Source organism: Neovison vison, chromosome 6 (genome assembly GCF_020171115.1).
Source record: "Neovison vison isolate M4711 chromosome 6, ASM_NN_V1, whole genome shotgun sequence".
Taxonomy (NCBI): Eukaryota; Metazoa; Chordata; class Mammalia; order Carnivora; family Mustelidae; genus Neogale; species Neogale vison.
The window spans coordinates 68,939,861-68,966,700 of NC_058096.1; the positions used below are offsets into that span (position 1 = coordinate 68,939,861).

General features: G+C 36.0%; 1 protein-coding gene across 5 annotated transcripts in view; it reads right to left on the minus strand.

Moving 5' to 3' along the window:
- XRN1 (5'-3' exoribonuclease 1) overlaps nt 1–26,840 on the minus strand; it is a 106,554-nt gene that overhangs the window by 33,967 nt on the left and 45,747 nt on the right. For 3 of the 5 annotated variants that reach the window (XM_044251525.1, XM_044251523.1, XM_044251527.1), the window contains 9 exons: nt 19,363–19,525; nt 16,547–16,660; nt 14,399–14,497; nt 12,050–12,165; nt 11,386–11,532; nt 6,382–6,471; nt 5,887–6,022; nt 1,982–2,038; nt 1,701–1,851 (listed from right to left, as the gene is read on the minus strand). In XM_044251525.1, coding sequence (XP_044107460.1) covers nt 1,701–1,851; nt 1,982–2,038; nt 5,887–6,022; nt 6,382–6,471; nt 11,386–11,532; nt 12,050–12,165; nt 14,399–14,497; nt 16,547–16,660; nt 19,363–19,525 — 1,073 coding nt within the window. The remainder of the gene's footprint in view (nt 1–1,700; nt 1,852–1,981; nt 2,039–5,886; nt 6,023–6,381; nt 6,472–11,385; nt 11,533–12,049; nt 12,166–14,398; nt 14,498–16,546; nt 16,661–19,362; nt 19,526–26,840) is intronic. The other 2 variants (XM_044251526.1, XM_044251524.1) reach the window with 1 other exon arrangement.

The window sequence follows — 26,840 nt, forward strand, 5'->3', positions numbered from 1 at the left end:
GCTTCCTCCTCTCTCTCTGCCTGCTTCTCTGCCTACTTGTGATCTCCATCTGTCAAATAAATAAATAAATAAAATCTTAAAAAAAAAAAAAGAGGTAACTTTGGAGTCTGCAGTTCAGAAGGTCTTGCAGTAAGATAAAAGACAGTGATGATCTGAAAGCATGGCAGTTTATTTAATAAAGGGAATAGAATGGAGAGAACAGAAATATTATTAGATAGAATTGGCAGGAATCTGTGACCTGTGTAGATTAAAAAGGATAGAGATGCCAAAGATGACTCCAAGGTTCTGGCTGAGATGACTAGGTAGATTACAGATGCCATAACTGAGATATGAGACATAAGAAAGTGCAATAAACTTAGATAGGAACAGAGAAGAACATACTCGGCAGAGAGGCTGATGAGATATATCTGGCAAGAGTAAATTTACCCGAAACACCAAGATAAAATGAAATAATTAGCTATATTTGAATTCTAAGCCTAAATTAATAATAGATCTATTACATTACTTCAGAATTCACCAACCTTACCTCCTTCCCTCTCCCCTCTTCTTACTCCCCTCCCTCTTTTACCCCTTCCCCTCCACCCACCTCAATTTCTCTCCACCTTTCCCCTACCCTTTTTCTACTTTATTGGTTCCGTTTCTCCAGAGAACCCTAATACAATATTTGATAACATCCTAGCCTGGGATAGGAGTGGAGGGATGTCTGTTCCCCATCCCCAGTCCTGCCCAGCTGAAACCAGGCCTGTAGAGTTCATCCATTCCCCAATATTCAGCTCTATCTTTCAACCTGACACTTTTGTCTGAAATCTAAGCTCCAGAAAGTAAGAAGAGGCTTAATGAGAGGCTGGAGTTTCTCCTCTGAAGGCTTAAAGCTCACCTTTTAGGTTCTTATTCCCTATCTGTGGGAGGGGTACTTCCTCAAAAGATTATTAAGATTATAAAAGGTAAGAGGATTGTTTACTCCCTTTAGCGAATTGACTATGGAGATGAGGTCTCAGATGAGGGCTGAGGGGAAATATTTCCCTTTTTTATCCATGGCAGACATGGTTAATCAGTGACAAAGCTCTATCCCACTTGGCATATATACAGCTTTAAAAACCTTCTCAAAACAAAATTCCAAGTAGTCACTATTACTGATAGGAACTGCCAGAAGAAAGGAAACTCCAATGTTACCAAAGTCCTAAGGCCTTATCAAGACAACTTAACTAGAACACAATAAAAATAATATGCTTTGTATTTGAACAGCTGATGCAGGGGGTTGAGCAGACAGCAGCAGGAGGGTTGTTTCATTATACCCATCTGGCCCTTACCATTCCTAGTCCAGACAATTAGACCAAAGTTGAGTGCTTGAGACATCAGAAGATAGTGCTGCCAGCAGCTTGACCCCTTGGCAATGGATTTGCTGCTTCATGCTAGGCTGACTTTTTTGGAATCTACACTGCAAAGCTGCTCACAATAGGCATCCCTTTGAGGCAAATTTAGATCCTCAACTGTTCTTCCCTTTTCCCTCCATTCTCTAAATTTTTCTTTTCTTTTTTTTTTTAAATAAAAAATACATGACATAAAATTTACCATCTTAATTATTTTTAAGTGTAGAGTACAATAGTGTTAACTATATGTACATTGTTGCTTTCTGCTTAGATATAAGACACAGAAATTTGTGTTTTACTTTACAATTACAGATGCAGTTGAAGACACACCAAGTATTGAGATATTACCCCCTTTAATTCCTATGATGGTGCCCCGAAGGCCAACTGGAACTGAAAAGTACTCTCTCACATTTACCACACGGTCAAAGAGACGAAATTCTGCATCTCGATCAGGAATGACTCCATGTTGCTGTTCTAAAGGCTGAAGAGAAGAAAGCTTTAATTATTATTAACTCTATTTTGAAATAATTTTTCTATTACTATAACAGAAATATTTTGTTCCTTCTACACTTTTGAAATACAGGCTTTGAATTCTTTGATAGGAAACTTACTCTGTACAGCAAATGGGGCTTCACAGTCACTCGTACCTTCTTATTATTCTTTCTTTGCTGAAGAAAGAAAAATTTTTAGATATTTAAAAATATTAAATTATAAAATTATTGTTATTTAGATTTACACTAAAAATAGAAGATTATTATTATTCAGTTGGACATGATTGTTATTCATTTTTATTTTTATTATTTATTTATTTACTTTTTAAAAAGATATTATTTATTTATTTGATAGAGAGAGAGAGATCACAAGCAGGCAGAGGCAGGCAGAGAAAGAGAGAGGGAAGCAGGCTTCCCACTGAGCAGAGAGCCTGGCACGGGACTTGCTCCCAGGACCCTGAGACCATGACCTGAGCCAAAGGCAGAGGCTTAACCCACTGAGCCACTCAGGTGCTCCTATTCATTTTTTTTTTTTTTAAGATTTTATTTATTTATTTGACAGAGAGAGATCACAAGTAGGCATAGAGGCAGGCAGAGAGAGAGAGGAGGAAGCAGGCTCCCTGCTGAGCAGAGAGCCCGATGCGGGACTCGATCCCAGGACGCTGAGATCATGACCTGAGCCGAAGGCAGCAGCCTTACCCACTGAGCCACCCAGGCGCCCCCTCCTATTCATTTTTAAAAGCCAAATGAAATGAGTATTTAAAGAATATCTGAAGTTCTTCAGATGCAGCAGGGAGGGATAATAAATTCTTACTTAAAAATTTTTCTAAAAAAGATTTTATTTATTTATTTGAGAGAGAGAGAGTGTGCACAAGCATTGGGGAGAAGCAGAGGGAGAGGAGGAAGACTCACTGCTGAGTGGGTAGCCTGACCCAGGGCTTGATCTCAAGACACCGAGATCATGACCTGAGCCCAAGGCAGATGCTTAAGCAACTGAGCCACCCAGGTGCCCCTTACAATTTTTAAAGGGAATTTTTTTTGACATTTATGGCATAGAAAAATAAAATAGTATGCATAAAACCTGATGGATTTTTATAGTATAAGCTTATCTATGTATAACTATGCTGAGTTCAAGAAAGAGAACATTACTAAGCACAACATAAGAACTCTTGTATTCCTTCCCAGTTATTAATATCCCCAAAGTAACCTTACTGCTAACAAAACCTGTTTAAAACTTTATGTAAATGCTATCCTATTCAAATGCCTTTTTACTCTAAAAAGAATTGTATATGATGGTCAATGAATATCTATATCAAAAGAAAAAAAAGTATAAAGTACTGATCTATGACAATACTAGGGTTTTATGGCTACTTATAAAAATTAAGGTGGCATTGATTTAACAAAGCCCTTGCTTTTGGAACCTATTATGAAATTGGCTTTGATATTTGAATTTTTTGATCATCTAACAAATGCTGGAAGAAGAGTTCTGTCCCATCTTTACTCCTTGTTAATTTTGTGAACTCACACTCAACTTAAGCATCAGCCTCCTTCTACTGTAAAACAGAAATAACATTACCTGTTCTACCAATAAAACCATGAGGACAGTTTATATCCATTGCAATCCATAACTACCATTCACATTAAATATTTTTTAAGTGAAGTCTTACCAACTAAGAAAAATGGCAACAGTTTACTTAATTTGCAGCCACCCATCTTTAGAACACACCTTATGGAAATAAGTACAAAAGAGCATAAAACAACTCCAAGCTATAGAGACCATATACCATAGAGTTCTTGTATTTATATACTGTAAAATGCTCAAGTCTTTAAACAGACCCTATTATCTTTTATTATAAAGGTATTTCATTTATTCTTTCAACAAATCTTTACTGAGTTCCATTGATGTGCCATGTAGTGATCTAGGTGCTAAGGATAAAACAGTGACCTGTTCCTTTGCTCTACTTAGGGAAACACATACAAGCAACAAATGTTTAACGGTAAAAAGCAGAGAAAAATAAAGCAGGAGAGAGATCGTAATTTTGAATAAAATGAAGAGTGAAGGCAATACTGACAGAAAGTCTACGCTTTCAGCCCACAGCAGACTAGGACTAATAGTGTACAACTGGTGCCCCCTGAAAACAGCAAGGAGAAAAAAGAAGTATTTTAAGTAATTTTAAAAAGCAGTCCCCAAACTTGTGCCTGGAGTACTATATATGAAGACAACAACCTATATGCTTTAACATATCTCTAGGCATTACTACATTATAGCACTGATTAGAGGACATGGCAATCAAGCCTGATTCACTAAGCAAATTAATAAACTTAGGAATTTTCACAATAAGCCCTAACCCACATATATGAAAAGAAAAATTCTGGGGTCTTGCTATTCAAAATATGATCTGGGAGCTTGTTAGAAATGGAGAATCTCAAATAAAATTTGGGGGCTTAGAGTAATAATTATTAAGTGAGAGACTCATTTCAAAAACAATGCTGTACAAACGGATTTTAGTTTAGATTGAAAGACAAAAAGAAATGCAGGTTAAAAAATGAAATGCAGGGGCGCCTGGGTGGCTCAGTGGGTTAAGCCGCTGCCTTCGGCTCAGGTCATGATCTCAGGGTCCTGGGATCGAGTCCCGCATCGGGCTCTTTGCTCAGCAGGGAGCCTGCTTCCTCCTCTCTCTCTCTGCCTGCCTCTCTGCCTACTTGTGATCTCTCTCTGCCAAATAAATAAATAAAAAAAATCTTTAAAAAAAAAAAAATGAAATGCAGGTTTCTATCGTTATCTGATATCTATCAAAAGATAGTGATTGTGATAGAGAGATCTCAAAAAATCAAACTCTTGGCTCTAAGAGTTTTTTCCTAAAGAGAACAAGAATCATCCAGTAGTAATTTTTCAGACTGTCTTCATAGCTCTTGAGTATGTGATAGGAGAATTAATATAATAAAAGCCAAGCATCGTTAGGCATTAAAAACAGACATTATTAGAAGGAGTTTACATGATTTAACTTAGTTAATCCTTTTGATGACCCTGTGAAGTAGTACTATTTGACTCTTATTTTATTAATGAGACAATAGAGGCATGGAAAATAAATATCTAAAGTATTTGGCCTAACATTAAAAGTACTGAAAGAGAAATGGGGGAAAATGGCTTCAGAGCCCATTTCTTAATGCAGTTTGCTGTGAGACTGCTGTGTTAACAAAGCAACATCATTTTAATAAAAAGGCAAATGTGTGGAAAATAAAAGTTAAAAAAACGGTATATAATCAATCCATTTTCCATTACATCAAGACAGAGATCAAAATAAGTAAAATAGTTAAGCCTACACAGAAGATTATGGATTTTTAAAATCAAGATATAAGGGCGCCATGGGTGGCTCAGTTGTTAACCCTCTGCCTTCAGCTCAAGTCATAATCCCAGTATCCTGTGATCCAGCCCCGCGGTCATCTCTCTGCTCAGCAGGGAGCCTGCTTCTCCCTCTCCAGGTCCCCTGTGCTTGTGTTGCCTCTCTTGCTATCTCTCTCTGTCATAAATAAATCTTAAGAAAAAAAAACCCTCAAGACATAAAGAAATAGGAAAGATTAAACAGGATTTCAAAAATAAGGAATATGTTTAGAAGTGATTCTGTAAAAGTGAATTAAATACAATGTTTATGTTCTATAAAAAGAACTATGTCTTTAAAGAACTTAGAATAGGAAGGAATAGGGGATGAACTTTATTTCTTAATCACAACCTTTGTATTTTGGCTAGAATTACAGAATATTGATTCCTAAAGTTAGAAACACCATTAGAACATAAAATTTAAATGTGATAGCTTTTATATATTAAAGTACATTTTTAAAAATTCATATAAACTTATTAATGGCCACTGGAAGTGGCTGGAACATTTTTTAAACTATAGGATTACCTGACATAAATTAGAATCATTGAGTTCATGTTTGGTTGAAACAAAAATAATCTGTCAAATTATATACAATCCATTTAACTTCAAATCTCATCAGTCATCTTGGTTATTGAAAATTAGTACCTTGCACTTTTCAACTTCTTCCTCAATTTTCTCAACAATAGCTGCATCCAGAATTTGTAAATCACAAGAAGAACGAGACAAAGTACTGACAGGATGTCCCTTTAGCCAAGTAATAATTTCTTGAACTTTCTCAGCACTACATTAAAAACAATAATTTTTTCACAATAATTAAAACTTTCTGAGGGTTTATACAAAAAGTGTAATAAATTTCCGAGGGTTGTGAATTATAAAAGATATCAAATACATAATTAATAATTAATCACTAAACTTAATTGGGACTAATTATAAATCTCTCAGTAATTAAAAAAACCCACAAAATTAGTTTAAAAGTACTTTATTGATATAAGTGAAATAGATTATATGACGATCTTAAAGCAAATATATAAAACCCTCCCCACAAAAGTAGTATAAATTCTTGATAAACTAGCTACTGTACCCTTCACTAGAACTACTAAGCTGAACTATCAGCCAATAAATACCACAAATTTTGCTTACCCATTCTCATTTTCTCCAGGCCAAATGTCATCTTCATAGAATACATCCTCCTGGCTGTTTTTGGCTATGTAACTAAATAGTTCTGGAGCCCTAGACAAACAAACAAAAATACTGCTTAGAAAATATATATGGCTAACTTCACATAAACTTCCTCTCAAATAATTTTGGATTCCAAGGGAACATACAAAACGTATTGAGGACTGATTATTACACACAGAGTATTAATAAGGGATAGAGCCTAATGATTTGAAAGTATTCGCAGGCCCTCAAAAAACTCTCAGTAGCTATGGGAGAAATGATTCAATTCATAAACTGTAATAAACTTCAATTACTTATAAATTTCAATTACTGACTCTGCTCTCAGATCATAATGATAGGTGATAAATGACAAAAATAATATCTACACATTCATTTTCTAATTTTCACAACAAAGCTGTGTACAAGAAAGGCAATGCAACCATAATAATCTACAAGGTCCACCATTTACATTATCTCAATCAAGTAAACTTTAAATCAAGATTTAATAACTAAACTAACCTAAAAGTTTCTTCTGATAGGCCTAAAAACACCATTGCTTCCTAAATAGGGCAGGACTTTTATGAGACTGACGCGCTGCCTACTGCGCTAAGGAGGCACCTAGGGCAGGACTTTTAAATACACATAGCAGATTGAACATATGTGCTTAATATTTGCTCACTTCCCAACCTATTAAAAAAAGAGTAAAGTATAAAATAGGGCATAGACCCAGAAAGGCATGAAAAGAGAAACATTAAGTCTGAGAGCATATATGAATTGTTAACAAAATTTTAGAAACTGGAGACTGTATGGGTAAGTATTAACTGGTTTGAAAACCAGGAAAAAGCTACACCCTAAGCAACCAGGGTGGGAAGTCAACAACAAGCAAGCTGATTTAAACTGTGCAAGTCTGCAAAAGCTCTGGAATTAGGGCTCCAGGTACATTTTAATGCTGTAGTATGGGCAGGGTGAAGTTTACTAGACTTTTAGTTGAAAATTTTGTATAATAGCAGTTGGTTGATCATGGGTATACTTACCTTCACCCCAGCACAAGACCTGTCTGCAGTTTATCTTTTGGAGAGGTTGAATAGAGGATGCTCTAGCTTTAGGAATACAAGGCACAGGGAGATGTGTGGGTAGGACATAAAGAGATGATAGGGAATTGATGAAAGTCTAATTACTACATAACGTGTTGCTAGAAAGCAGGCTAGGAAGTGTAACTTCTTTAGGAAGCACACTCTTGAGATGAAAATAAGCAAGAAGGAAGTTTATCAGAGGGCTCTTGTGGAATCAACACACGTAGAAGGGAAGGAAAAAGGAAAGGAAGCAGAACTGGGCAGAGGGAAAAGCTGGGCTGTCATCTACTGTTAATGAACTCCTTGGTCAGTTCTACAGAGATCTCAAAATAGGATGGTCCTTCAGAATTATCCTGAACTAGGGCAATCAGGTTGGCTGGGTCTCACACACCTCCTTGTAGATCAGGTGTTGGATCTGTGGCTGTTGTGGGAAAGGGACATAACTTTAGGTGAGGCAGTTCTCTTCTGAAAGGCAATCCCTGAAGAAAGCTCATAGCTGAGGGCTGTCTGACAACAGCATTCTAGCTGCCATAGAAATAAGTCATTTAAAGGGAGGTTTGGAGGGATTTCATATTATCCATTCCATAATAAGATCCCTTTTTCCCAGTTAATAACCAAAACACTGGAAGTCAGTTTGTTCCTCACATCCGTTCTCCAAGGAAAATGCTGGAGGAGCCAGCCTGTGAGAAAATATACACACATAAGTAGTGATATTTGGAGGCCCCTTGTGAAAATAGCAAAGTCCCACCTGACAAGCCCCACCAAAGCACACTAAATTTCCAGTCTGCTTTTTAGGGCCTCATTCTTAAATATGATTAGACACCAAAGAAGCACCAGAGAAGTAAAAAAAAAAACAACAACAAAAAACTTTAATATGAAAGGTGTAGTCAAATCAAACAGAAAAAAAAAAGAGCAATTTGGAGAAAATAGGAAATACAGAGAATAGAAGATAAACGAGGACTACCATCTTAAGAGAAAAAGACACTATAGAAAAGGAATGTCAGAGGATAAGGACACACTTTGAGAAATTAAAAGTGATTAAATCAAATAAAAATAAAAATGATATGAGATAAAGTTGAAAAAATCTCCCACAGAGTAGAACAGAAGTATAACAATATAGAAAATGGGTGAGAAGAGACAAGAAAATTAAGAGGATTAATCCAGAGGTCTACCATCTAACAGAAGTCTCAGAAAGAACAGAAAAAAAGAGAGGAGGAAATTATCAAAGAAATAATACAAGGAATTTTCTCATAATGGAAGGGCATCAGTTTTAAGTGTGAAATGACTCAACAGCCAAAGGAAAGAATACTCATACCAAGGCACACATCATCACATTATTAAAACAGCACTGGTAAAGGGAAGATTCTGAGAAGATTTCAGAAAATGAAAACAGATCACACACAAAGATTCAGAATCACAATGGCATAGGACTTCTTACCAGCAAAGGAAACAAAAAGAGAACAGAGTAGTACTTTTCAAATTCTGAGGAAAAACTTCTCTAATCTAGGATTTTACACCCAGGCCAGCTATCAATCAAGTCTAGTCAGGGAAGAATAAAGACATTTCCAGACACACAGCTCTCTTAGGAAACTCTTGGAGTAAGTGCTCCATCAAACTGGAGACATAAAACAGAAAAAGGTATGAAAGTCAGGAAATAAAGGAATCCTGTAAGGCAGAATGGTGAAGGGAATTCCTAGGATAACAGTAGAGAGAAACCATAGAATGACAGCTGTGTGGTATCACACAGCTGTGTGATAGCTCTAGAAGATAATTAGTTTACATCAAAGCAGGAAGATAGAAGGTTTCAAGGAGGAAGTCTATACAAAAAAACAGAACTGAGAGATCTCCTGATCTGTTTGACTATACAAAGTCTTCCAGCTAAGACAACGAGTTTAGGGCTGAATTAGTTATGTGAATATAGACAATAAGGAAATGATCAAAAAAGATGGGGAAAACAAAAATGTGTACCAGAAAGGACATGCAACCATATTAATCTATAAGGTCCACCTGAGACCATTTACATTATCTCAATCAAATAAACCTTAAATACAGATTTAATACAACTATAATGAAAGGGGTAATACACACACACACACACACGTGTGTGCAGGAAGGTGAGGAAATAGAAAGGGAAGGTAGTCGAAGAGAGCTAAAGCTTCATTTTTCATGGTACAAAATCAATGCATATGTCAAGTTGAAAAATCATGAAAAAGTAGGGTAAATACAACATTTTAAAGAAATATGTAAGTGAAAAAAAAAAAAAAGAAATAGGGAAGTGAAGAAATAAATTTTCAGATGGTAACACAGGATTGAATCATGTTCCTTCCCCAAAAAGAAAGATTGAAGTCCCACTCCTACTACCTTCAAAATGTGACTTCATTTGAAAATAAGGCTTTTATTGAGATTATAAAATAAAAATGAGGCCTTTAGGGTGGGCCCTAATCTAACATGGCTGTGTCTTTATGAAAAGAGGAAATCTGGGACACCAAAACAGGCATTAACAGAGGAAAAGATGGGGCGCCTGGGTGGCTCAGTGGGTTAAGCCGCTGCCTTCGGCTTGGGTCATGATCTCAGGGTCCTGGGATCGAGTCCCGCATCGGGCTCTCTGCTCAGCGGGGAGCCTGCTTCCCTCTCTCTCTCTCTGCCTGCCTCTCTGTCTACTTGTGATTTCTCTCTGTCAAATAAATAAATAAAATCTTTAAAAAAAAAAAAAACAGAGGAAAAGATGATGTAAAGACGTACAGGGACAACACATGTGAAGATGGAGGCCTGGAGTTCAGCACAAATGTGTGAGGCTACAAGAAGCTAGCAAAGAGGCATGGAATGGTTCTTTTCCTACCATTTTCAGAGGAAGCATGATCCTACCAAACACCTTTGTTTTGGACTTCTGGTCTCCAGAATTGTGAGACAATGAATTTCTGTTGTTTTAAGCTATCCAGTTTGTGCTACTTTGTTACGGCAGCCCTAGTAAACTAAGAGGATCCTCAAATACAGGGTTAGAAACCAGTAGAACAAAGGAATGAACACTCGATTATGAATGAGAAGTAAATGTTTCCCTATAAATCTTTGTCACTGAGTAACTCAGTTAATCTCAGTACACAGTTTTCTCATTTTTAAATGAGGAGCTGAGATTTATTGATTTTTTTAGACCATTTCAGCATAAGATTCAATAATTTTAGGACAGTAATCTATTTTCTGGTTGGAGTTTTAAGACTCAGAAAATCCACAGTGTGAAGAGTTGCTTTGTTTATCCGTACCAATTCTCTTACTACTAACATAGACATGCAAAATACTGAATAATTTATGATAGCGAGTTAAGGAAAATTTTCAGTAAAAGGAGGCTAAAGGGCACCTGAGTGTCTTAGTTGGTGGACAGCGCAACTCTGGATCTCAGGGTTGTAGGTTTGAGCCCCATGTTAGGTATAGAGATTACTTAAAACAAAACAAAAACTTTAAAAAATTTAAAAATTAAAAAAAAAAATAAAAAGAGGCCAGTTCTCATCTTCCTTTTTCATTTTACATAATATACAGTAGGGGCACCTGGGTGGCTCAGTGGGTTAAGCTTCTGCCTTCGGCTCAGGTCATAATCCCAGTGTCCTGGGATCAAGCCCCACACTGGGCTTTCTGCTCAGCAGGGAGCCTGCTTCCCCCTCTCTCTCTGCCTCCCTCTCTGCCTACTTGTGATCTCTTTCTGTCAAGTAAATAAAAAATTAAAAAAAAAATACAGTATTTTTCTATTTTCTTTTTGCGAACAGCTATGATGCTCCATGATACAAAATTAAGTTTATATGTAATACATCACATTTTACCAAAGGAAACATTTTTTTTTGTCTAAAATTGGTATCAGCAAAGTAAAATAGTTACTACATTCCCACATTTTTGGATGCTTAGTAGGATCTCATTAGGCACTTACCTCTCTAAGTACTCTGCAAGAAGTTGTTCTGCTGCAGATGAATACATCCACTCACTTCCAACTTTCTTAGTATAGCCAGGTACCTCCTCATTTTTTTTGTTGAATTTGAGATTCAAACCCACATTTGCTTTATGGTCTCCATGAGGGCTGAATTTAAATATCACACACACACACACACACACACACACACACGTTTTAAAATTTTGTTCAAAGAATACAAAGTTTTGCTTTCAATTCTTAGAAAAACTTAGTTTTGATTGTTCTTCTATATTTTCATGGTTATTTCCAAAGTAGCAGTTATTGAAAGACTAGAGGAAAGGCTTTAAAACCCAAGTTAACAAATCATATAAATAGATTATATAACTAGAGAAGAGAATGAGATAAGAAAACACAGGGAAATATATTATTGAGATTCACACACACCTTCTGATACCTTTTTTCAAGGTTCAATTTGTTAGCTGCTAAAAATAAGAACTGTCTTTCCAAACACCTAAAACATGTGCCATTTAGATGAAAGATCACCATCAGAGGAATTTATGCATAATTTTAAAAGAAAATTCAGAGCAATTAATAAAAGAAAATAAATGCTAAAGTATTAACCAGTTTATCTTTATCATTTAATTTTTTCTGCCACTTTAAGTAAATTTCTCTAACATAAACTTACTTTCTCCTAGATCCTCTTCCAATAAATATACTTCCTGTAAACCTTGAAACAAGGTATCCACTCACTCCAAGGCGACTGGCCAACACATATCCTGGGTTGTACTTTATAGAATATTTCTTCAAATATAAAAACAAAAAAGGTCAATTATGGAAACACAAAGCATCAAATGTTATTTCTTTACCTTTAAAATCTGGAGATAATCAAGACATCACTAACCATTGGAATGTGGCAATATAAGGATTCTCAAAAGTAAGTGATCCATTTCCCTTTTTATTTTTTTGAAAGGATCTGTAGGCAGAATTTTTCTGCTCCTCTCTCTCCTTAAAGGACAGAATTCCCAAGGATGAATGAAAGGGGGAGGAAATATACAATTTGTGAAACTGTCTCAAGAAATAAAGTCTACTGTAAGTCTAAATGGCAAACTCTGCAGACAAGAGCTATTTTTTAAACATTAATTTTCATATTCCAAGTAGGGACTAGTAAAGCACTAGGGACATAATGAGGCCTTGATGATTTTTAATATTGAACTAAAATATGAGTATGTCATCAAAACAGTTGCTACTGATACAATTAAAAATGTTCTTCATTATATTTACTATGATATGAAAGTAAGAAGTATATATAGGCTTATAGTTAATACAGTCAAAGAAATATAACCTAAATTTATGTACGGAAGGGAAGAAACAGATTAAAAAAAGGTATCAGATCATATAATTTTTAAATTAATCAGGAAGCAAATTACAAATCCAGTACCAAAAAAGGCAAGCTATCATATAATCTTGACATAAAATACATAATAACTCATACTTATTTTATATGGATTTTATATACTATATTCATATGAATGTATATAAATATAATAAACACTTATCAATTATATGCATATTTTATGTCTACAATAACCCCCAAACGGATAATTTTTTTTGGTGCATGGAATATATAAATTATTAAAATGTTAATATCCTCGGTAAAGAATGCAATCTAGTTTTTCCATCAAGAGCATTATTAGGATTAGAAATAATACAGACAATTCAAATACACTTTCCAGAATAGATAGGAGGACTTAAGGTAGTAGTTCTCTTATCATAGGTAGTATTACTTATTTTTCTAATAAGCATCTGGAAACGTATAGGGCCACATCATTCAGTTACTGGCATGGGCCACTACCTCTTAGTCTCCAGGGGACAAAGATGCCAACTACGCTATCATATACTGGACAGTCCTATTTTATATAGGAATTGTCCTATCCAAAATATCAATGGTATTGTTTTTGAGAAATATTTGATTATGATATAATTAAAATTGATGAAGATCATCACAAATATTCTAGAAAATGTAAAGTAAAAAGCAGAGAATGAACACTGGGGTAGAGAAAGAAGATGAGTAAAAGTTAATAAAGTATGTAAAGAGAAAAAGCATAAAGGAGAAGGCATGCCTAGCACACTGTACTTTAGAGGTGGGCAGCCTCTTTCAGATCTAGAAAAAGCTAAGGATAAAGGAACATAAATAATTTTTTCCCTCCACTGACTCCCAGAACAGAGAGCTCCAGCATCTTTATCAAGCAGGACACTCTCCTGGTTTCCTGACTGTGCTTTCTGAATCCTTTCTCCAAAAGACACCTGATGGTAAGAATCTGGAGACTTTTCTAACTTCCATGATGTTTCTTCAAGTATATGCTGATGTTCAATGCCCTTAGTTCATTTACAGGATATAAAGCTTTAGAATTTACTATTAGAGAAATAAAAGTGTAAGTATCAATAGCTGGCTGATTGTGAATTAATTTCAGCTGAAGTAATTATCTAATCAATCAATAAGAATATACAACAGGTATCAGAATCCTCCTCCTATTGTAATAGGGAAAAATAAAAGGAGGCCAGTGAACATCTTTGGAGGAAAAAGGCCCTAAAAAAGGACGCTGTGAATTTAAATGCAGTTTCCCATTTTTTTCTAGTGATTGTTCATCTTTAGCTTCCATTGCAAAAAGGCCACTACTTGAAACTAAAAATGTAGGCTTTGATTATGAAAAGTTTATTTAAAAAAATCTAAGCCTATTCCCAGAGGGTAGGCTAAGACACGTGCCCCTTCTTAAGCTTGAACATGATAACCCATAAAAACTGTTACAGATTAATAATGAGATTGCAGTGATTTTTTTCCCCCTGAACATTTGCATGAAGTTTGAAAACAGATTCCCCACACTCATTTTTAAGTACTAGACATAACTGTGAGATAATTTAATCAGTACTAAATAAAATATTTATAATATATTCAGAGGAGGTGGTAAAAATATGCTTCTAACACTTTTCAAAGTTTATCAGTTCTAAATTAGCCAATATGGACTATGGTACTCACATGCTGGTTCTGTATTAAAGCATCAAGATTGGGTTCACATGGAATGCTGAAAACCACACGAATCCTACCTTCTGTAATCACATCCCCTGAATCCTGAACCTTGGATGGAAAAAGAAAATCATAATGTTTTAGTCTCTTTCACCACATTTTATTTACTTTTCTACTTATTTGAACAATGTTTATTTCTGAAATACAACAAGACAGTAAAATTGGATACTGGAGATTCTCTTAGAATTCATAAATGAATGTGATTATATTATAAATTTGAGCCAATACACATTGCTTTAATAGCCAGTTTTTTCCCTTTAAATTAATTTTTTATTTGCAAATAACCTTAAATTACCAAAAAGCTGCAAACATAAAAACAGGTCAAAGATCACTTATAAAACATTTACCTAGATATTAACATTTTACTCAATCTGCTTTAACATTTGTACTCTATGCATATACATAATTATTTTTTTTAAACTTTTTGAGGGTAGATTACATATATCATATCCCTTACCCTTTAATATTTTGGTGTATATAGCCTAAGAAGAAGGATATTTTATTATATAACCACAGTACAGTTACTAAATACACTCATTTACATTGATAAAATAGTTCAATCAACTGTCCATATTCCAATTTTGTCACGGTTGGCCCCAATTTTTTCCTACATTATAATAAAGAAAACCCTCTTATCCCTCTACTACAGAATTCAGGCTAGGATCAGACATTACATTTAGTTATCATACCCCCTAGCCAACTTAAATCTAGACTATATCCAAAGTCTTTGTCTTTTATAACATTGACATTTTTGAAGAATAAGGTCATTCTTCCCTCTTCATCCTGCCTTAAAAAACAAAAGTGCCTCATTTTGGATTTGTCTGATGCTTCCTTATGATTAAGTTAAGCTCATATATTCTCAGCTAGAATAGTGCATGGGTGATGTGTCCTTCTTAATACCTTGGTATCACATATGGAGGTGCATGACATTGCTCAATTTCTTCACTGTCCAATTAGTTTTTTTTCTCTTATAACTAATTAATGGTCTGTGGGAAGACACTTTCTAAGGCCATGAAAATATCCTACTCAGATAAAAAAATTCCCCCTAGATTTAGTTTCCAATGGAGATTGTTACTTGATTCAATCTTTATTGTAATGCTTATAAAATGGTTTTCCAACTCTAGCACACTCCATTTACCTTTGACATGATAAGGGCCCTTCTGTTCTCTATTTGCTTATTTATTATCACTGTGGAATCATTAATTCCTATCCCCCCCCAGCCCAGTGGTTTATAATCCACTTGTGTACTTTATTATTTTGGTACTCAAACTGTCCCAGATTTGGGCAGTTTGGTAGGAGCTCCTTTGACCTGTTTTCTGTGTTTATGTGATATGGTCCCATCATTCTTCTGAGCACTTCTTTATTTTCTGGCCTAACCGGTGGTTCTAGAAAATGTAAAGTAAAAAGCTTATTTTCTACCTACCCTGCCCCAGCCTAGTAATGGGCCATTTCTCTGAAAAGCTTTCAGTGGGGTGTATTATTAGAGGTCAAACCTGGAGATTAAATGTATTCATTTTTACTAGATTATCTTTGTTTCTTAAGCTTTTGAGCAAATACAGCTAGAAAGTACATGTATGTATAGGCATATATGCACTCACACACATACAAATATACATATATATCCATATACATGTGCCCATATACATATGTGTAAACACATGTATGTATTTTTAAAATCATAAGTTCACATTAATACCTTCAATTCTAATCTGTCCCCACAGATTCTTCTTTGCATTCTTCCATTTCATATTTACATGTATCTTTTTCATGTGAGAACTGGAGTTCCTCAAACATCAACACATTTATAACTTCATCAACCCAATAATACAACTAAAATAATTTCATAACTGCTTCATCCACTACCATAATGAATAAACCTGCTAAATAAGAGATTAAAATTTGAATTCTTTCTCCCCTGCCTCTTAACCCCAACCTGCTCAAGATTAAAGATATATAGTCAAATACTGTGTTTATAAGTTAGACAAATAAATTTTTCCCCTTTAGTATTATATTTTATTTTATACCTAAATGAAGAGAAATTAAATAACTATCACTTAGAACTAGAAAGAAACTTAATTAGTAACAATAACAGGAACTAACTTCTCCAGTGCAGCCATAATAGGGGGTTCCCAGCATAAAGACCGTACTTCTGGGAGGAAACAAGTCATCCAACGTTTTGATATTGGAGAAACGGGAGTCAAAAGCTCGGATGTCCTATACAGAATGAAATATAAAAGTAAATTATCACAGTCAAAAGTCCTATGGATTGGACATCAAATTTTTCTTCCTATGGGGTTGCTACCATGCTGTCTGCAAATGCAAAATGTAAAGATTTTCTACATAAGAATACTGGCAGCTAAAATGTATTGACTTTATATGCCTTTCTTCTAGGTATTTTGTACATTAGTTAATTTCATCCTCAAGACAACCCTGCATATCACAGATCATTATTAGCCTCACTTCACACATGGGGAAACTAAGGCACCAAAAGGGCGTGAAATATCACTCACCAAGATCATACAGCTAAAAAGTCAACTCAGGCAGTCTGTGTTCTTAATCACTACACTATACTGTTTCTCAAAATTACAGGATCAGTACATGCTTTAAAAAAATTTTGTCTCAGGTGCCTGGGTGGCTCAGTTGTTAAGCAACTGCCTTCAGCTCAGGTCATGATCCCAGTGTCCTGCGATGGAGTCCTACATCCGGCTCCCTGCTTGGCAGGAAGCCTGCTTCCCCCTCTCTCAGTCTTCCCACTTGTGTTCCCTCTCTCACTGTGTCTCTCTCTGTCTAATAAATAAATAAATAAATCTTAAAAAAAATTTTTTTTTTGTCTTGTTATCACACCCAAAATTACCAAGACAAAAGCAAATACTTTTATTTATTTATTTACTAATTTATTTCAGGCAAACATTTTTTGGAGAATAAAAATCTAAAACTGTAGGCTGTTAAGCTAATGCTAGGCTTTTCATTAGAGATTAAGTTTAAAAAATAAATAAATAAAAAAGACAAGTTTCCTAATCATGCACAGAGTGAGCATATAACAACCCTTTCAAAGACTACAGTTTTTGTGGTGGTTCAAGACGGTTCAAGATGGCAGCACAGGAAGATCCTGAATGCCTCTCCTCCCATGGACACACCAAATCTTCACCTACATATGGAACAATTAGTTCCCTCTTTTTTTTTTTTAAAGATTTTATTTACTTATTTGACAGAGAGACACAGCGAGAGAGGGAACACAAGCAGGGGAAGTGGGAGGAGAAGCAGCGTTCCTGCAGAGCAGGGACCCAGATGTGGGACTCGATCCCAAGACCTTGGGATCATGACCTGAGCCGAAGGCAGACTTAATGACTGAGCCACCCAGGCACTCCCAATTAGTTCCCTCTTAAAGAGACCTGAAAAATAGTTGAACAGCAACTCCACAACAAAAGATTAAAAGGGGGGCGCCTGGGTGGCTCAGTGGGCTAAAGCCGCTGTCTTCGGCTCAGGTCATGATCCCAGGGTCCTGGGATCGAGCCCCACATCGGGCTCTCTGCTCAGCAGGGAGCCTGCTTCTTCCTCTCTCTCTGCCTGCCTCTCTGCCTACTTGTGATCTCTGCCTGTCAAATAAATAAATAAAATCTTTAAAAAAAAAAAAGATTAAAAGGTACAGATTGATTTGGGTAGGAGAGGCAGACATACTATTGCCAAAAACCCCGCCCCTGATGTAGAGACCCACAATCAGGAGAGATCTCCTTCTTGAGGAGCAAGGGGTTTGTGTTCTGTATCAGGCACCCCAACCCTTGGAAACTGCACTGGCGAGACAGGCTGCCAAAGTATCTGGCTTTGAAAACAAATGGGGCTTATGTCTAGGAGACCCAAAAGGCTGCAGGGAATGGAGATTCTGCTTTTAAAGGGCTTGTGTGAAAAAAAAAAAAAAATAAAGGGCTTGTGTGCAGACTTACTAGCCCTGAGATCCAGGGTAAAAGCAGTGGTTTGAAAGTACCTAGACCATATGGGGAAAACATTAATTTGCTAATCGTAAAGTTTCTGTCAGGGGGACAGGGGACTATTGGGACTTTCTCTGGACACAGAAGTGCTGGCAGGTGCCATTTTTTGTGTTCTTCCTTTACTTTGCTAGCACTGGCAAGTGTGCTCTGCTAAAGCTGGCAGGCACACCCTACCCCCATGTATATATGGGGTCTCTCTCTCGCCCTCTACACAGACACACAGACACACGGTTATTACTCAGTCATAAAAAATAATGAAGATCTTGCCATTTGCAACAACATAGATGGACACGAGGGTATTATGCTAAGTGAAGTATGAGAGAGAAAAACAAATACATGACTTCAATTAATATGCAATTTAAAAAACAAAACAAACAAATAAAACACAACACAACTAACAGATACAGAGAAATGACTGGTGACTGCCAGACAGAAGGGGTTTGGGGAGATGGATAAAATGCATGAATGGGCTTAAGGGGTACTAGTTACACTAGTACTAGTTATACTAATACTGAAGGGGTATTAGTTACACAATAAATAAATCATGGGGATGTAACGTATAGCATGGTGACTTTAGTCAGTAATAATGTACTACGTATTTGAAAGCTGTAAAACAGTAAATCTTAAAAGTTCTCATCATAAGAAAAAAATTCTGTAACTTTGTATGGTGACACGTGGTAACAAGATTTACATTGGTGATCATTTGGCAGTGTATAAAATACTGAATCATTTTGTACACTTTGAAACCAATATAATATGTCAATTATACATAAATACAGTTTTTTCAAATGATATTAAATCACAGTCTCCATAATGCATTGCTGCATTAGTTTTCTATTTATAAATAAATATTAAATATGATATAGTTTTTTCTCTATATAGCGGGAGTAGTGCACATTTAGATACAATTGAGATTTGATGGAGACTTACCTTTACAATAGTTTGATAAACAAAAGGAAGAACTTGTTTCGACCATTGTTTCTCTAGACGGACTTCACCATTTTGATTTATTTGATATTTACGACCTGTGAGTAACTGAGCATATACAACTGCGGATGTTTCATTTATTATTATTCCTTTTCTTCTTAGGTAGCTAAAAGAAAGAATAAAAAAGAAACATAGATATGTATGAGTATGTTGAGTATGTATATATTCTAAGATGATAATCAAACTACCAACTCATAATCAAATGTTTAAATAAAATTTAAATAAATATGCTAGCTGTTCTGAGTACCTAACTTAAGGTTTTTTTGCACTAGTTTTTTACTCTATGGATACCTCTCCCAATGTCTGTGTGATTAAAGGAGAACTTGTTTAAGAGCTGTAAGAAATTCTTGTGTGTCCAATGGAATACTATGCAGCCATCAAAAGAAATGAAATCTTGCCATTTGCGATGACGTGGATGGAACTAGAGGGTATCATGCTTAGTGAAATAAGTCAAGCGGAGAAAGACAACTATCATATGATCTCCCTGATATGAGGAAGTGGAGATGCTACGGGGGGGGGTTAAGGGGGTAGGAGAAGAATAAATGAAACAAGATGGGATTGGGAGGGAGACAAACCATAAGTGACTCTTAATCTCACAAAACAAACTGAGGGTTGCTGGGGGGAGGGGGGTTGGGGAAAGGGGAGTGGGGTTATGGACATTGGGGAGGGTATGTGCTATGGTGAGTGCTGTGCAGTGTGTAAACCTGGTGATTCACATACTTGTACCCCAGGGGATAAAAATATATTATATGTTTATAAAAAATAAAAAATTTTTAAAAAAAGAAATTTTTGTGTGTCATAATCACTAGGATGGGGATAACAAAAAAAAGTGAAAATATCAAGTACTGGAAAAGATGTGGAGAAATTGAAACACTTGTACATTGTTGGTGGGAATGCAAAATGGTATACTCACTGTGAAAAACCATTTAGCAGTTCTTCAAAAAGTCTACCAATTTCACTTCTAGGTATAAACCTAAAAACTGGAAAGGTACTCAAACAAATATTTATAAATGAATGTGCATAGCAGCACTACTCACAATAGCAAAAAGGCAGAAAGAACCCAAAAGTCCTCCAATAGATGGATGGATAAACAAAAGGCAGTATATCCATAAAATAAAATATTTGGCCATCGAAAGAAAGAAGTCCTAATATATGTTACAATACACATGAACCTAAAAATATGTTAAATGTAAGAAGTTAGACACAAAAGACCACATATTATATAGGATTACATTTCTACAAAACATACAGAATAGGTGAATCCAGAAAGACGGAAAGAGGTTAACACGGGCATTCAGTGGTCCTTTTCTTTCTTTCTTTCTTTTTTTTTTTAAGATTTTATTTATTTATTTGACAGACAGAGATCACAAGCAGGCAGAGAGGCAGGAGGAAGCAGGCTCTCTGCTGAGCAGAGAGCCTGATGTAGGGCTCAATCCCAGGACCCTGGCATCATGACTTGAGCCAAAAGCAGAGGCTTTAATCCACTGAGCCACCCAGGTGCCCCCAGTGGGCCTTTTCAATCTCAAGTATAGGTCAGCAAACTACGGTTATGAGACAAATCTAGACTGACCCCAGTTCTTGTAAATAAAATTTTACTTAAAGATAGTCATCAATTTATTTGCTGTCTATGATGGTTTTTGTGTTACAATAGCATAGTTGAGTAGTTGTGACAAACACTGTAAAGTCTACGAAGCCCAAGATATCTACTATCTGGCCTTTACAGAAAAAATTTGCTAACCTCTGATCTAAAGATAAAATTATTCTTCATCCAAGGGATATTTTCCTATCTCTTTTCCATTTTCTCTTCCTAGAGCTCCTATTTGAGAAATATTAGAAATTCTGACTATACTCTTTTCGTCTCTTCATGCTTTTGTACTGTGTGCTGAGGGAACGAATCCCTCAGCTTTATCTTCTAGTTGATTGAATTTTCTTTTTTTTTCAACTGAGCCACCCAGTAACCCCTCACTGACTGAATTTTCAGTATGCCTATATTACTACTCAGACCATCTGCTCAGCTTATTATATCATAATTAAAATGTTTATATTTGTGTTTTATATAAATATATATATAGTATATAGATGAATGACATTATTATATATAACACACACATACATATTTTTTTCCATAGCAGCTGATATATATATATTGTTGTTCTCAATGGTAGCCTTGGTCTGAAATAAGTCACGGCATCTTAAAAAAAGAAACGGAACTCTTCCAACAAATTTTTGAAATGGAGCATTCTGCTTTTTCTTTCTTTCTTTCTTCTTCTTCTTCTTTTTTTTTTTTTTTTAAGATTTATTTGTTAAAGAAAGAGAGAGAGCACAAGCAGGTGGAGTGGCAAGCAGAGGGAGAAACAGTCTCCTTACGGAGCTAGGAGCCTAATGTGGGACTCAATCCCAGGACCCTGGGATCATGACCTAGGCCAAAGGCAGATGCTTAACTGAGCCACCCAGGCGCCTCTGCTACCACTTTCTAAAAATCCAGTGGGAAAACCTACTAATTTTACTCAAAAGTTATTTAGCCAGTAATCTTGCTACCAATATGACAAGGATATCCCAAGAAAGGAAAATTATTTGCTAATCTTTCTCATAAAAATAAAAGCAAAAATTCTAAACAAAATGTAACAAATCTAATCCAATTACATATAAAAAGGAAAATACGTCATAGTCTAATGGGATTTACTCCAGGAATTCAGGGATAGATTTATATTTGAAATGCAATCAACGTAATTCACCAGATTAAAAGAAAAATCATATGGTCATTTTGACAGATGCAGGAAAAAAACTGACAAAATCAGTACTAATTAATGATAAAAACTCTCAACCAACTAGGAATAGAAGGAAATTTCCTTTATCTGATAAAGAATATCGATTAAATAAAAACACTCTAGGGGCGCCTGGGTGGTTCAGTGGGTTAGGGCCTCTGCCTTCGGCTTGGGTCATGATCCCGGAGTCCTGGGATCGAGCCCTGCATGGGGCTCTCTGCTCAGAGGAAGCCTGCTTCCTCCTCTCTCTCTGCCTGCTTCTCTGCCTAATTGTGATCTCTGTCAAACAAATAAATAAAATCTTAAAAAAAGAAACACTCTATGGCAATCATTATATTTAATAATGAATCATTTAAGACTTTTCTCTGAAATTTAGAATAACATCACACGAAAATCATAAATAAGAGACTGTGGGGCACCTGGGTGACTCAGTGGGTTAAGCATCTGTCTTCAGCTCAGGTCACAATCCCCAAGTCCTGGGACTGAGCTCTGAGTCAGCCTCCTGCTCAGCACAAGCAATCTGTTTCTCCATCTCCCTCCAACCCTCCCCCATGTTTGTGCTTGTGCTCATGCTCTTGCTCTCTCTATCTAAAATAAATAAGTAAATAAATCTTAAAAAAACAAAACAAAATTAATATAAGACAGGTAATCAACTCAGAAAAAGGGCAAAATATATGAACAGGCATTGCACAAAGGAGCATATTCAAATGACCAACAAATATGAAAGGATGCTCAACTTTACTGTCATTAGAGAAATGCAAATTAAGCCAAATGAAATATCACTATATTGCAATGGCTAAAATGGAAGGGACAATAATAAGTACTGAAGGTAGAGATAAAATAAATTCTTATAAATTGCTAGAAGAATGTAAATTAATACAATCACTTTGTAACTCTTTTTGGTAGTATCAACTTAAGCTGAGCTTAAGCATTATCCTACGAAGCAGTAATTCCACTCTTAATTATGTACCTAACAGTAATGCATATATACGTATTCACTAAAAGTGCCAAACAACTCAACTATCTATCCACAAAAGTATGGATAAATTGTACTATATTCATACAATGTAATATAATCATTAGTGAAAATGAACAAACTAAACTATATGTAACAACATATGAATATTAGAATCACAGTACTGAACAAGAGAGGTCAGGTTCAAAAAGAATACATTCTGTATGAATCAATTCTTACAAAGTTCGAAATAGGAAAAACTAATCTCTAGAGTTACAAATCAAAATAGTTACATTTGGAGGAGAGGAGAAATAGATGGTAATGGCTAGAAGAGGGCATAAGGGGCTTTGTAGGATTATGACAACTTCTCTGTTGGTTCTATTTTTTTTTTAAGGATTTTATTTATTTATTTGACAGAGAGAGTCACAGCAAGAGAGGGAACACAAGCAGGGGGAAAGGGAGACGGAGAAGCAGGCTCCCGGGGAGCCCCATGTGGGGCTCCATCCCAGGACTCTGGGATCAAGGTCTGAGCCAAAGGCAGATGCTTAAGGACTGAGCCACCCAGGTGCCCCTCTGTTGGTTCTGTTTCTTGACTTATATTCTAGTTATACATGTGAAAATTTATCAAGTAAAATATTTATGCATTGTGTATATTCTTTTCTCTGTATACTTCAATAGAAACTTTCTATTAGAGAAAAACCTAAAATAGTAATTTAGAATAATAGCTTTAAATTTTCAAGTGGTAGGAAGACTTTTCTCCATTTACTTTTTAAAAGAAAAATTTATTTATTTGAGAGAGTGAGAGTATGTGCAAATGCACACATGTATAGGGGATAAGGGCAAAGGGAGATGGAAATCCTCAAGCAGCCTCCTGGCTGAGTGTAGAGCCTGACCTGGGGCTAGATCCCAGGACCCTGAGATCACAACCTGAGCCAAAACAGAGTCAGAGGCTTAATGGACTGAGCCACCCAGGCATCCCTCTCTATTTACTTTAGCTTTTACTTTACACTTTTATTGCTTTGGGGTCAGTGTTGTGGTCAGTATTCTCTCTCTCTCTCTCTTTTTAAACACCTGTGTTTATTTATTTATTTTTTATTTAAGTAAACTTTACCCCCAATGTGGGACTTGAACTCATGACCTTGAGATTAGAGTCATGTATTCTATTGACTAGCCAGGTGCCTCTAGTCTGTATTCTTTCTTTCTTTTTTAATCGAAGTACACGTGGGCATACAATATTAGTGTTATTTTACTATATAGGCTGTATAGTGTTGTTTTACTATACAAAAATGGCACCTGCCAACTTTGGCACTAGCAAGGCAGAAGAAGAATGCAAAAATGGCACCTATCAATGCTTCAGTCCCTGAAAAGAATTCCAATAGGACCCTGTTCCTCCAACAGTTACCTAAGGTTAGCAAATCAATGTCCTTTCCATATGGTCTAGGCAATTTACAAACTTCAGCTTTTACCCTATCTGGGTCCTGGGATAATTGAGTCCATGTGGGAACTCTTTAAGAGCACAATCTCCATTTCCTACAGCTCTGTTTCTCCTGGTCACAAGCCCCACTGTTTTCAAAGCCAGATGTTTTAGATTAGACTGTCTCTCTAATGCAGATTCCAAGGGTTAAGATAACTGATGTGGGGCATTAATTTTTTTTTATAAAGATTTTTATTTATTTATTTGACAGAGAGAGATCACAAGTAGGCAGAGAGGCAGGCAGAGAGAGGAAGGGAAGCAGGGTCCCTGCTGAGCAGAGAGCCCGATGCGGGGCTCGATCCCAGGACCCTGAGATCATGACCTGAACTGAAGGCAGAGGCTTTAACCCACTGAGCCACCCAGGCGCCCCTGGGGCATTAAATTTTTAAAAATACTTAACATATCTCTTCTTTTCTAAAGTATAAACAAAACTATACTTCAACTTTCTCTTATGTAAAATGTGAGTTAGTACTTAAAAAATAATTCTGTATTTTAATAATTTATTAATAAACTGGCATTTGTCACCAATGATTTGGTAACCACATTTTTTTGGGTTGACTCATCTCTTGCTTGTTTGAAGTACAAGGTTTTGGAACTTTTCTCCAAATTACCTTCTAAATGCATCATCTTCTTCATAGCAACCCAAAAAGTACTTTCTTATGTCTTTCTTTCAGTCTTCTTTCTCCAATTCCCAATCCTTTTCACTCTATTATATCCTCAATAGCAACCTGTTTAACTGAAATATCATCAGTTCTCCGTGTAGCTCTCTCAAGGAGTAGCCATTTGTTTTCATACTATATATGGGATAGGATAGGGTGTTCTCCTTACAACCTACTGTGACATTCAAATCCCTCATAGTAAACTACTCTGCTCTTTTCCATTCTATCCTTATGCCCACTATCATCCAGAATGTTCTCAGAGTTTATAACCTACCTAACACCAGAGGAATTTAATTTCACTATCTCCTTACCACCAATAACCTCTTCCATTCCACTTCAGCCATCTAGTCCTATAGCTATGACTTGGGTCATAACATCACCCATAATAGATTTACCTCCAAAATCATTAATCCCAACATCTTATTGTCTAAAACTTTTTCCAGCTAACTTGCTTGTTCAACCCACTTTATGATTTTTTTTTTTTTTAATTTGACACACAGAGATCACAAGTAGGCAGAGAGGCAGGCAGAGAGGCTGGGGGAAAGCAGGCTCCCTGCTGAGCAAAGAGCCTGATGTGGGGCTCGATCGCAGGACCCTTAAATCATTATCTGAGCCAAAGGCCGAGGCTTTAACCCACTGAGCCACAAAGGCGACCCTCAACCACTTTATGATTAGCTTAACTTGGGATCTCCAATCCACTGATCCTTCTACTTTCTCTAAAACTATTAACTTAACCTACTTTCTTTACTTCTCCTACTATCCTACTTAGATTCCACTGTCTACTTTTTCAGTAACATTCCTGCCAATATCCTTAACTTCCTTGCCTTTCTGTCTTTTCATTATATCCATCTAGCAAAATCCAGTGCTTGTTAAATCTCTGCTTTTTCTAGGCCTGTAACTGATCAACAGAGCTCTACTACCAAAAGATAGGGCAGATCATTAAATTTTAAATTAATGTCATTCAACTTCAAAAAGGGCCCTCAATATTGCATATAATTCAACCACGTTCTTCTGATCAACTGATATTCTTCTATTTTCTCCAAGGACTTTTTTTTTTATAAGTTTATTTATATATGTAAGTAATCTCTACACTCAATATGGGGCTCGAATTCATGACCTCAAGATCAAGAGTATACAAGTTCTTCTGAATGAGCCAGCCAAGTGCTCCCCCAAACACTATTTTCAAACCTCTATTTTACTCAAATTTAAGACCAATCTCTCTTTTCCTGCCTCCATTCTAAATAGGTGAATTCAACATTCACTTTACAAAGAAAACAAAAGCAACTGATGAGAGCTTCTCATCTGCTCCATGCCAAACACACATACCAACCTGTATTTGTATACCATCTTGTTAAAACAGAGGAGCTACCTTTTTCCTCTTTAAGAATCTATCTTGTTCCATCTTCAAATACATTGTTTTCTTTCTTTTGAAAATTGTACCTCTCTTCTCATTTTTACAATGATCCTATCTCGCTGAATAAACCAAACACCAAGTCCATTCAATTCTATATCCTTCTTCAGCTATGTCTTTTTTTTTTTTTTTAAGATTTTATTTATTTATTTGACAG